A 10,800-nucleotide genomic window follows, 5' to 3' on the forward strand; every position below is an offset into this window, starting at 1 on the left:
GTTCACTAGATCATTAACAGTGAGGTGCATCGGCTGCAGATAAAAAATATTCAAAGTAGTCAAGAGACTGGAAGGGATTGTGAGAAATTCCATCAGGAGCTAACCTAACTAGGTAATCGGAAAACAATACAAGAGATGAAATTCATCATAGGTAAGTGCAAAGCAGTGTACATTGGAAGGAAGAATTTAAATTACTAGTACAAATTAATGGAATCTGAATTAGTTGTAACCTCTGGACAAAGATTTAGGCATTACTGTGGACAGTTCATTGAAGACATCTCTTAATGTGCAGCACAAAGAAGTGAACAGAAGAAGATACATACAGTGGAATTAATGTATTCGCCTGGAATACTATATTCAGTTTATTGCAAATAATAACATGTATAGGATCTGATTAAGGAGTGGGGAGGGCATTCTGCATTGCCGGGCAGATGGATTAACTGACTAACTTAACAGGCCTTTTCAGTCTCCAACTTCTATGAGTCTAAGAACAAATAAATACATTTATATGAAAATAATAGCATTTTCAATTATATTATCTATACTCAAGCTTCAAAGCATCAGGGGTCAGGAAGAAATTTCCCCTTTAGACCACAATGTAGTTTTGCACAGTTCAGTGCACCTTCCTCTGAAATATCTAGACCTGGTCACAGTAGGAAATTGTTACATACCAGTTGGTCCACTGGTCAGTTCGAGTATACTCCTAATGCAGAGAGATTAGGTCTGTGGATCCACATAGCATCAAATCCAATAGTTACTTTGCCAGTCCATGCTGACACAGAGAGCAGACTGGCAGAGCTGTAGCCAACCCCCGACCCAGGCTGGCAGAGAGAAAAGCATCACAGAGTGCAGCATCTCTGCAACCTGAACCCTCTGGACAGAGGAACTGAGTGGTTCCATTTGTCCACTTCTCAGATCCCATCTCTGGTTGTCTTTCATCCAGGCACCCCCTACTCCTGGAATCTTCCAGCTGAGCTGACCCACAAGGCCCCTAACCCCTTCCCATTCAAATACGTCCCTGAGAGCAACTTCTACCACGAAATCTACAAGAAATTAGCCAGCTAATAATGGCTGGTTACACAGATAGATTGATTTTTTTTTATATGAAACAAGACTCGTCAACCCAAAGAGAATCTGCTACCAGAAAGGATAAAGATAGCTGGGGAGAAATCTACTCACCTGAATTTTTTCAAACTTTCTGCTTCAGTTCAACACATTCAGGTCAGTTATTCTAAATAAATCATCTTCCCTGCCACCCCTAATCTGAATTTTGGTCAAGAAATTACTCTGAGAATCTCCGGCAGGCAAGAAAACCTGCAGAAAAAGGGTGCTAGGCAATGTCACGGAGTGGACGGGCAAGAGAATTTAGTAGCAACCAATAAAAACCCCGAATACTTTTGGAAACTCAAATGTTTCTTTTCAGTTCTTATTTCACCAGAAGTTGCTTGCCCATCCCTAGTACAAACTGTGTAATTTTACTGCTTTACTCTAGGGCTAGACTTACAGTTTGGTTAAATTGTCTGAACTGTAACTGGCCTATATTTAGTTTATAGTTTAGGAGTGGAAGACGATCCCTGTTACAGGTTTAATATGGCCATCAGTCTATTCACCTAATCCTAATGTATAATTCTTTCTGAACAAAGAGCCATTAATAGAACTATATACTCACTCCTTTCGTAATAAAGCAACTTCATCCTGTTACAGTCCTTTTACCAGAGGATCTCAAGGGACCTAATTTAGCAACTCTTACTCAAGCTCAAACTCTCAAGCTAAAAATGCCATGCAAACAAGAATTAGAACTCAACATCAACTTGACTATTATCATCCCCATTATACGGAGGTAAAGTGAAACACAGAGAAGGTGAAGCTGGTCACTCCAAGTCACACAAGCCAATGGCAGAGCTGGGAAAGGAACCCAGGAGTCCTGACCCCACCCTGTCCTTTCATGTCAATGTGACTTATTAAAATCACTATGACAATGCTCTGCACATAGGGCTTCTATTGAACAGGATCTATTAGTTTTATATTTTGAGGTTTATTTTTAGTAATTTTTGAGTTCTGTGTAGATGTCCAAAAATCAGGTTTTTGGGAGTCTACTGACTCTACTGTAATGAAGATTTTTTGTGGAGATACTTCCCAAAATTCTTGACTAAGCAGGATCTACTTTAATTTTTATTATATGTATAAAAATGACTTATGTGTTAGTTTAAGCTTTATCCTTGTTATTGAACCGTTGGTTTAGTGTTCAGTGCATTTGTTCCCTTCTGAGCTTTAACATAAGTACTCCTGTTCTTTTTACTGTTTCAAATGGCACTACAGTAGAACCTCAGAGTGATGTACACTTTGGGAATGGAGGTTGTTCGTAACTCTGAAATGTTCGGAACTCTGAACAAAATGTTATGGTTCTTTCAAAAGTTTACAATTCAACATTCTTAATACACCTTTGAAACTTTATTATGCAGAAGAAAAATTCTGCTTTTAACCATTTTAATTTAAACTAAACAAGCAGAGAAACAGTTTTCTTACCTTGTCAAATCTTAAACTCCCCCCCCTTTTTTTTAGTAGTTTACGTTTAACACAGTACTGTACAATATTCGCTTTTTTTTTTTTTTTTTTTTGGTCTCTGCTGCCACCTGATTGCGTACTTTCAGTTCCAAATGAGGTGTGTGGTTGACTGGTCAGTTTGTAATTCTGGTGTTCATAATTCTGAGGTTCTATTTATGTTAAAGTGCAGTAGGGAACCTTTAGTGCCCACCAGCAGGGACTACACAGACCAATTAATACGCAACACATTAGAAATCACATCCCCATAACCCCCATTACTGCTCCATGTAGATACAAGCCAGGGACCAGCAATATTGCCCATATAATAACAAACTACACTGGGAAAGGGGTGACATCAATACAAATTGAGTAACCATTTCTGGTATTTTTCCAGTGTTTATTGGATCAACACATTTTTTTTCAAATTGGGGGTGTTTTATTGGTTAAAAACTAACTTCAGAAGTCCTATCTATAAAACAGGGTTGATTACACAACAGCAAGAGATGAAGAATTCCTGCAGAAAAAAACACCAGAGGTGGCCTTAGAGGAGGAAAACTCTGCAAGGGGAAATAGTTCCATTGGAATAATTCCATATCTATTTTTAAACACTAGATAGAAGAACAGATCAAATGATAAAGGGGTTCAGACTCTGGAGCCCACAGAGTCCCCACAGTTGCACACAGATCTCCAAGTTTCCACTACATGCTCAGAACACCCAGACGGCGTGGCTTCACTGCAGCTTCACTGCTGTGGCTTCCCTCAACATCTGATGCTCCTGGAACATCCCATTTTAGAGGAGTTCCCAGCATGGAGATGGCACAATTGGATTTATTGTTTGTTGCCAGGGAGAGGGTGTGTATCAGCCTGGCATTCCCTCCTGCCTGCCCCCTCCCTATACATGGATCCCTGGACTGACAGAGGTCTCCACAGGTTTGGAGCAGGGGGATGAGGAAGGCAGAAAAACAGAACTGTAGAATGACTTTGCTTCTATGCAAGAGCGGAAGACCCTCCTCTCTGGTGATCCTTGCGGAATGATCCCTCCCGACGTATTTATATGGGGCTTAGAAATGAAGAACAGGTTTAAAAAATAATAATTATAATGAAAATCTTGAGTGTCTTGCACATAGCAGTTCCAGTGGGTGTCACCAGAAAGGGAGATATTTAACCTTAAACCTGTAAGCCTGTCTACATGTGGACATTAATCTTGTTTAAATTTGGACAGAATCTGGCTGTTTCTCTTCCAGCATTTTTCTATTATTTACATATTAAATTAGTCATTTTCTATAATGCCTGATCTAGGGGGATATATTTCTATGACTAGTTTTTAAAAATAAGACTACATTCCCTTCTGAGGATGGAATTCAGAGTAAACTACAGCATACATTAAAAGAAAACTGCATTTGTGCCTCAGGAAACTGACAGTCATCGCAAAAAATTTTTTCCTGATCAGTGAAGAAATGTACAGTGTGCATGTTCCAAAGCATGGAGCAAAAGTATATGTGATAGAACTCAAACATTCTCTGCTGATTCATTTCACTACATCTAGCATTTAATGATGTTAAGAAACAATTTTATGATATTTGATTGCTAACTAGTGGAAATACACCCAACTTTAAACACACAAACACAAGCAGTGTTTATTTTATGTATGTCACTCAATGGTCCTTAAGAGTGTGGTATTTTCCTAGGAAAAGAATATACGTCTTACTATTTTAAAGATTTCTGGGTAAAAAAGTGATACTTTCTTTCAATGCACATTTTTAAAATCTATATTGATTCTGACTTAAGGCTCCCTGGAAGTCTAATAGCTTTTAGACTTAACAAAATTTCCTAAGCATTTTTCAAGTTTAGAATTTAAAACACAGCAGAAATGCAATCCTTAACTAGAAAAAACATTTTCCAATAACTTTAATTTCTCTGTATTACCATGAATACCTTTATTTTATGTAAAGAATTAACTCCCAAATGGTTAAGACTTTACATTCAGAGAGAACTGTAATAAGGAGTTCAAGAATTCTGAGCGCTGCTTGTGTGTTTAAAGGTCTCAGCTAACAAGCAGGAGGAGAGAGGCTGCTGGAAATGCTTACAGATGTCTGATTTTACAAGTTTTTTGTAAAGTGCTTTAGTCTAGCATTATTTATTGTTTATGGAAGTTGTTTGTCACTTAAGACATGAAGTGACCCCTCCCCCAAATGAAAGAATCAAGTTTCAATCCATTATTTCATTTCTGATTGTTTTTCTTTGTAATAGGTGGGAAAGTGGATCCTGGATAAAAGTCCTGCCCAAGACAAGACTCCAAATTGAAGACTCCAATTATCTATAAATCACTTGTCTTTCCTGCAGAGAGAAAGAAAAGGGAGGGGGAGGAGAAAGAGATAGAGACAGACAGAAAAACAAAGACAGAAGACATGCCAAATAAAATACTAAAGATACCTTTTCTATACCAAACTTCTTTCTTCAAGGGCAATCACGAGTTACCTGATATTTCAAATTCTGGTAAAACATTTTTGTTGTTGCTTTAATACTGAAAAATGAACTCTCTTACTTCAACCATTAGGCTAAAATCTGTCAGATCTCACACACTTCTGAGATTATGGCATTTTCATTCTAAATTATTAGAGTTTATATTCCTTGGTAATATTTTCAAACAAAAAAGAGGCACGTGGCCACTCACAAGTTTGCATTATACTTTAGAAAGATTTTTGAACCAATTCCCCAGTTGCATAACATTGAGAAATGTATACACAATTACTATACAAACTGTCTCAGATAAGCACAACATCATTCGGAGTACTCATAATACCTGACACACATTTTATAATACAAGAACTAATAACTTTAAGCGGTAAATAAAATTCATGCAAAATATTTGGTCAATATCATCATCCTTACAACGACACACCAATCACCCTCAAATACCCACATACTTTTCTATTTTCATTTAAATTACCTTCTGGAAAATTATAAACAAACAAATATACGCAATCTTAATTTGTATATCTCGTTTCTCATTAAAAAATTATGAAGTCTAAAGTAGTTGAGTTTCCCCTCAAAAATTCTTCTAAAACATGGAAAAACTAACAAATTAGAGAACAAATTCGTTTTGGCACTAGTTTAAAAAAAAAGAAAGACAAAAAAGCTTTTAAAGTGATAATTGGAAAGAAAATATTACAATGGATTGGCCAACATGGGTTTCCTATCAGCGCTAAGACACCTGAAGGTGTATTTCCAGTAGATAAAAATGTTATCGCCTTTTTCTAATGTCCATGTGTTTTCTTTTCCTATTAAGTTACTCAGTAATTAGGAATAAGATCTTAAACATTGAAATTTATTTATACAATGCATTTGATATTTCTCCAGCACAAATGAAAACATACTTCAGTTCAAGGTACTAAAGGTGTAAAGATTCAAAACACAAAAACGAATTTAAAAATTGAACTTGCATTTACAAAAGACTGGTCTAAAAGCCTGTTTTAGCCTCTGGAAACTGTTCAGTTCTATAATGTAATATAGAAATCCTGAGCATGTATATACAGTGACCCAACTGGATAATTCTTAACCATGCCTTAATGAAAATATAATATGACACTATATGTCTTAAATATTAAGATAATTTGCCCTCTAAACAATGTCATTTCAAGGGCATACTCAGATATTGAGGAAGTTAGTCAAGAGACCTGTTTCAAGGCTGTAACAACCTGGGAGGATTAAGAGCCCTCCAGGAATTGTAAAAAAGTCCCAGGGGTACATGGACCATTTCAAGAAAGAAAACATTTTTATTTTCTGATTGAGAAGTATAAGTATATATAACTTCCTCTGATTTCCATCAGGAGCAACTGAAATGTATAAGGGAAGTACTGACTGCTACACTGAAAATAAAACTGAGCAATTTTGTGGAAAACATTTAAAGAAGCATAGAAATGGTACAGCCAACCTCAGCAAATATCATTTGCTTTTCTATTATCCTTTGGCTTTCCAGATGGTTACAGGGCTACAACAATCCGTTTCCTTTATTAGTGTTTCAAGGCAGTTTTTTATCTCTGCACTGAAGTCGGTTAGGGCAGATTGGAACCGATGTTAAGCAAAATCCCTCTTCTGGGGGGAAAGCTGTGAGCTCCCTGCCAGAATAAATGAACACAACTTACCTTGGTGTATTTGATTTCAAGGTTGAGAGTGGGAGAAGGCAGCAGATGCAGAGATGCCATCAGAGCTGCAGGGTCTGCCTTCACCTCTCCTGGCATCTCAATTTTACTGGAAGTCATAGTCTTTGGGGGTTTTATAGTACAAACGTCCCCACTTATCTGGCCTGGACTTTCCCCCCCCCCTTTTCTTTTTTTCCTCCCCCCACCCCCCCTTGCACAGATCAGTGCTGAAGATTTTGCTCTCGTCCTCTGTATATAGGCAGGTGTCAAGCCGGGTCTCTTCTTATTGGCCATGAGGGCAGAGGCAGGGGGGCAGGTCCATCCTACCTAGGCTGATAGAATTAAAATGCTCTCTCTTTCCATCAGCCGCTCAGCCTCAGCCCAAGTCTGGCAGACACTGCAGGAGATCAGCGCTCAACAGGTCTCTTCTCTCGGCCAAGGCTGGAGCCGGAGCGGGCTCCCCTCTGGCTCTCACCCATCGCCCGGGTAGCCAGCAGCCAGGCACCCACGTGAAGCGCGCTCTGATGCCGCGGCTGCCGCTGGCTGCGGGGGAAATGCCCCAGGATTTCCCTGCAATAATGGCAGGAGAATTAGCGGCCGGGTGCTAGGTGCCGCCCGGCGGAAATCAAAGCGGGTTTCTGAGGGGCGCACAGGCTCTCCGCCGCCCGGCCGCAGGGGGCACTTGGGAACCTCATTAGACCCGCTCTGCCAAGGGGGGGCGGACAGAGCGATACGAGCCCCGGCCCCAGCGGGGCAGCCCTCCCCCGCAGGCACATCTCAGCGGACACCCGCGCCAGGGGCGACCCCCCCGGATTTCCAGGGGCCGGGCCATCCCTGTGCACAGGACGCCGCGCTCCCGGCACGGAGCAGCCCACACAGCCGGGGGAACATTTCCCACAGCCCGGGGCCGGAGCAGCTGCTGGTCCAGCTCCGCGGGACAGGCTCAGCCCTGTGCCAACAGCAGCTTCCCTCCCAGCCCAGAGCGCCGAGCAGCGGCTCAGTTCCCTGCTTGCCCTCCGCCGGGGTAGGGCAGGGAAAGCCAGCCAGACACACGGGCACACACGGAGAGACAGAGCTACAGCCAGGCAGGCAGCGGGAGATACACACACAGAGATATACACCCCGACAGACAGACCCACACAGAGTGACACGGATGTACACACAGATACACACCGACAGATACCCAGAGACACAGAGATACTCATACCCAGAGATAGTCCCCGACAGATAGACCCACACAGACAGACACAGATACACACCGACAGATACCCAGAGACACAGAGATACTCATACCCAGAGATAGACCCCGACAGATAGACCCACACAGACAGACACAGATACACACCGACAGATACCCAAAGACACAGAGATACTCATACCCAGAGATAGACCCCGACAGATAGACCCACACAGAGAGGCATGGATATATATACCGACAGATACAGATACTCATACCCAGAAATACACACCAACAGATATACTCATACACGGAGATACACACAGATATATACACTATTTTTATATACACAGATACCAAAGTACCCCCCGAGGGGCACAGCACAGATGCACGCCGACACACGTTTTGTTTCCACCTTAGGAGAATATAGGGGAATTGATACCAGTGAAGATGCGGGTAGTCCTGCCTCTTTACTAGGAAACAGCCCCCCTCTTCCCACACTGCCCTGCCCTTAGCAAAGGTGGGGTGAGGTAATAGCTTTTATTAGTCCAACTCCTGTTGAGGAGAGACACGCTTGGAGCTGACACAGAGCTCTTCCTTCTGTGTAAGCTGGAAAGCTTTTGTCTCCGGCCAACAGGAGTTGGACCAAGAAGATATTACCTCACCCAACTTGTAGCCGTGTTGGTGGCAGGATATTAGAGGGGCAACAACAGGGCACACCCCCAAAGTTTCTTTAGAACTGGCCTCCCTCCTGATCTGTTTCTAGATTGGGGTCTGCTCCCCTGGCCCTACCTGCATCACACCCACTACAGGAAAGGGGTTTCCTTGCACAACCCAGCCTCTTGTTCTCATCTGCCAGTTATTATATTTATCCTCCTTCCTCCCTCCCCTTCAAGCGATCTAACCAAACGGATCTCCACTCCCCCATCATATACTTTTGCAGAAAAGGGACCCTGCCTCTTCTTGCATTGGTCTCACAGGCTGCTGCAATTTGGGAACCAGAGTTTTTAAACAGGTCCTGGTGTTTTTTCCCTTCTCTCTCTCCCAGCTTTATTCTCAGCATGTAATGATTTTCTCAAAATCGCCTCACTTTTTGCGGCTACTTACATCAAAGAGGCTGGATCTCAGGGTGTGACAGTGATAAATGCAAACCAAATATCCTCCGAAGAAAGCGGCCGGCAGCAGATACCTGATTACAGGCAGCAACATCTTCTGTTAGCCTGCTGCCCTCTGCTGGGCCACGTAGCTCATATCCATTGTCAGCTCCCCCAGCAGAACTATCGCCGTCTGTTGGAACTGAAGACAAAGAATACACATCAAAGCAACCAGGAAAAGAGCAGGTTATTCTTTTTATTGAACTAGCTAAGAATAAACAATAGAATCTGGGGACATTCTGGTTTTGCAGAGTCCACAAATCCTTGTTGCTCTTCGTTGTACAAACATGACCACAGTTCATGGACAATTTGCAAATACAAATATAGAGTGTCAAAAGGGGTTATGTAAGGACAGAAGGTGAACTTCACTCCTCCACAAAGAGCCAGCAAAAGGTATATGTCATGTTAGGGCTAAACTGGGACTTTAGTGGTGTATAGGCCACAGCGCTAATCTGTGAATTCACCCACAGTTGCGCTTCCAGCTGAGTAACAAAAAAGAAGGGTCCAAATATATTTGTCTAGCTTCTTTCTTTTCTTTATTCTTCTCCCAGTGAAGATAGCTTCATAATTTTGTGTTTTTTATAGGATAGGCAGGACTGTCAAGCTGTGACAATTTGAATGAGTGATTTCAGAAATTTAGCAATGCAGTTTATAATGCCACATTGAAAACACGGAGCCAGCGCTTTATCATATGAGTGATATATTCTATAAACTGCCTTAAAATGAACCAAATGAGGGACTCTTCCCCCCAAATGAGTGAAACTCAGTGGGGTTTGTATCTAGGGGGGTTTTATTGGCAAAGATTTGAGGGAGAGAGCCTGTGTGGCTTTTTCATTCTTAAGCAATACAGGCTGCTGGAGATTAAGTCAGAAGGCACTCACACACTAACTGAAGTAGGAAAACCTGCTTAGATGCTGCTCAGTCTGGGCTGGGACAGTCTGCACAGAGGCCCTGAGCCTTTGCACTGCCTCCCAGCTTCCTCCAGCTCCATGGCAGTACAGATCCTGTGCCCCTTGTTGCTAGAGGCTCCTCTGTCTATCACAGAGACCCTAGACCCCAGCCACCTTTGAATATGCTGAGGGGCTGGCTGCTAGCATTACCTTTTATGTGGATTCCCCAAAGGGTTGGAGGGGGGTGATGACTGGCACCACCCTAGTCCTGCCTCAGCCCACTGCCTGTGAACAGATTATTGAATAGGGATCCCAAGACAAGAGGTGGGAAAGACCGGCATTCACTCTTCCTACTAGCCAGGGGTCTTATCTCCTCCTACCTGCAAAGGCAACGATTTGGGTCTGAAACAGAGTGTGGTTGTGCTCTCATTGAAGTCAATGGAAGCTTTGCCAAATGGGAGTAATAGCAAGGTCTAGAATACAAAACACTACACTGGACAAAACAACAATGTTGCAAGCATAGCCCAACACTATGAGTGCTTGATTATAATACCATTGGTTCAGTCCCCACTAAGGTAATACAAATATTTCTTCTTGAGTGTAATCTTTCAGGGCAGGGACTCTGTCTCCCTATGTGTCTGAACCTACCATATTTTGGGTGCTATCACAATAAATAAATAGAAATGAATATAGAACTAAACTTGATTTGCTTTCTCATGGAAGAACAAAATAATTCTAGTAAAAACTATATTGCATGGAAAAGGAAGAAAACACCATCTGTGCTTAAACCTGAGGAGTTCCACAAATGACAATATTTTACTGAACTCTTGCAACTTCAATTCTTTTTCTGAATGGGAGTGTTAAGTAAACTGGTAATTAAATCAGTCTGTTTT

The 10,800-nt window shown here is 41.8% G+C and overlaps 1 protein-coding gene across 1 annotated transcript in view; it reads right to left on the reverse strand.

The window, feature by feature from the left end:
- The window catches only part of ALDH1A2 (aldehyde dehydrogenase 1 family member A2), a 71,819-nt gene extending 64,909 nt beyond the window's left edge, over positions 1 to 6,910 (reverse strand). The window contains exon 1 of the mRNA XM_005309389.5: positions 6,690 to 6,910. Coding sequence (XP_005309446.1) covers positions 6,690 to 6,806 — 117 coding nt within the window. The 5' untranslated portion in view covers positions 6,807 to 6,910. The remainder of the gene's footprint in view (positions 1 to 6,689) is intronic.
- Between the last annotated feature and the right edge of the window lie 3,890 nt (positions 6,911 to 10,800).

The sequence above is a fragment of the Chrysemys picta genome, chromosome 10 (assembly GCF_011386835.1).
Source record: "Chrysemys picta bellii isolate R12L10 chromosome 10, ASM1138683v2, whole genome shotgun sequence".
In the NCBI taxonomy this organism is placed as follows: Eukaryota; Metazoa; Chordata; order Testudines; family Emydidae; genus Chrysemys; species Chrysemys picta.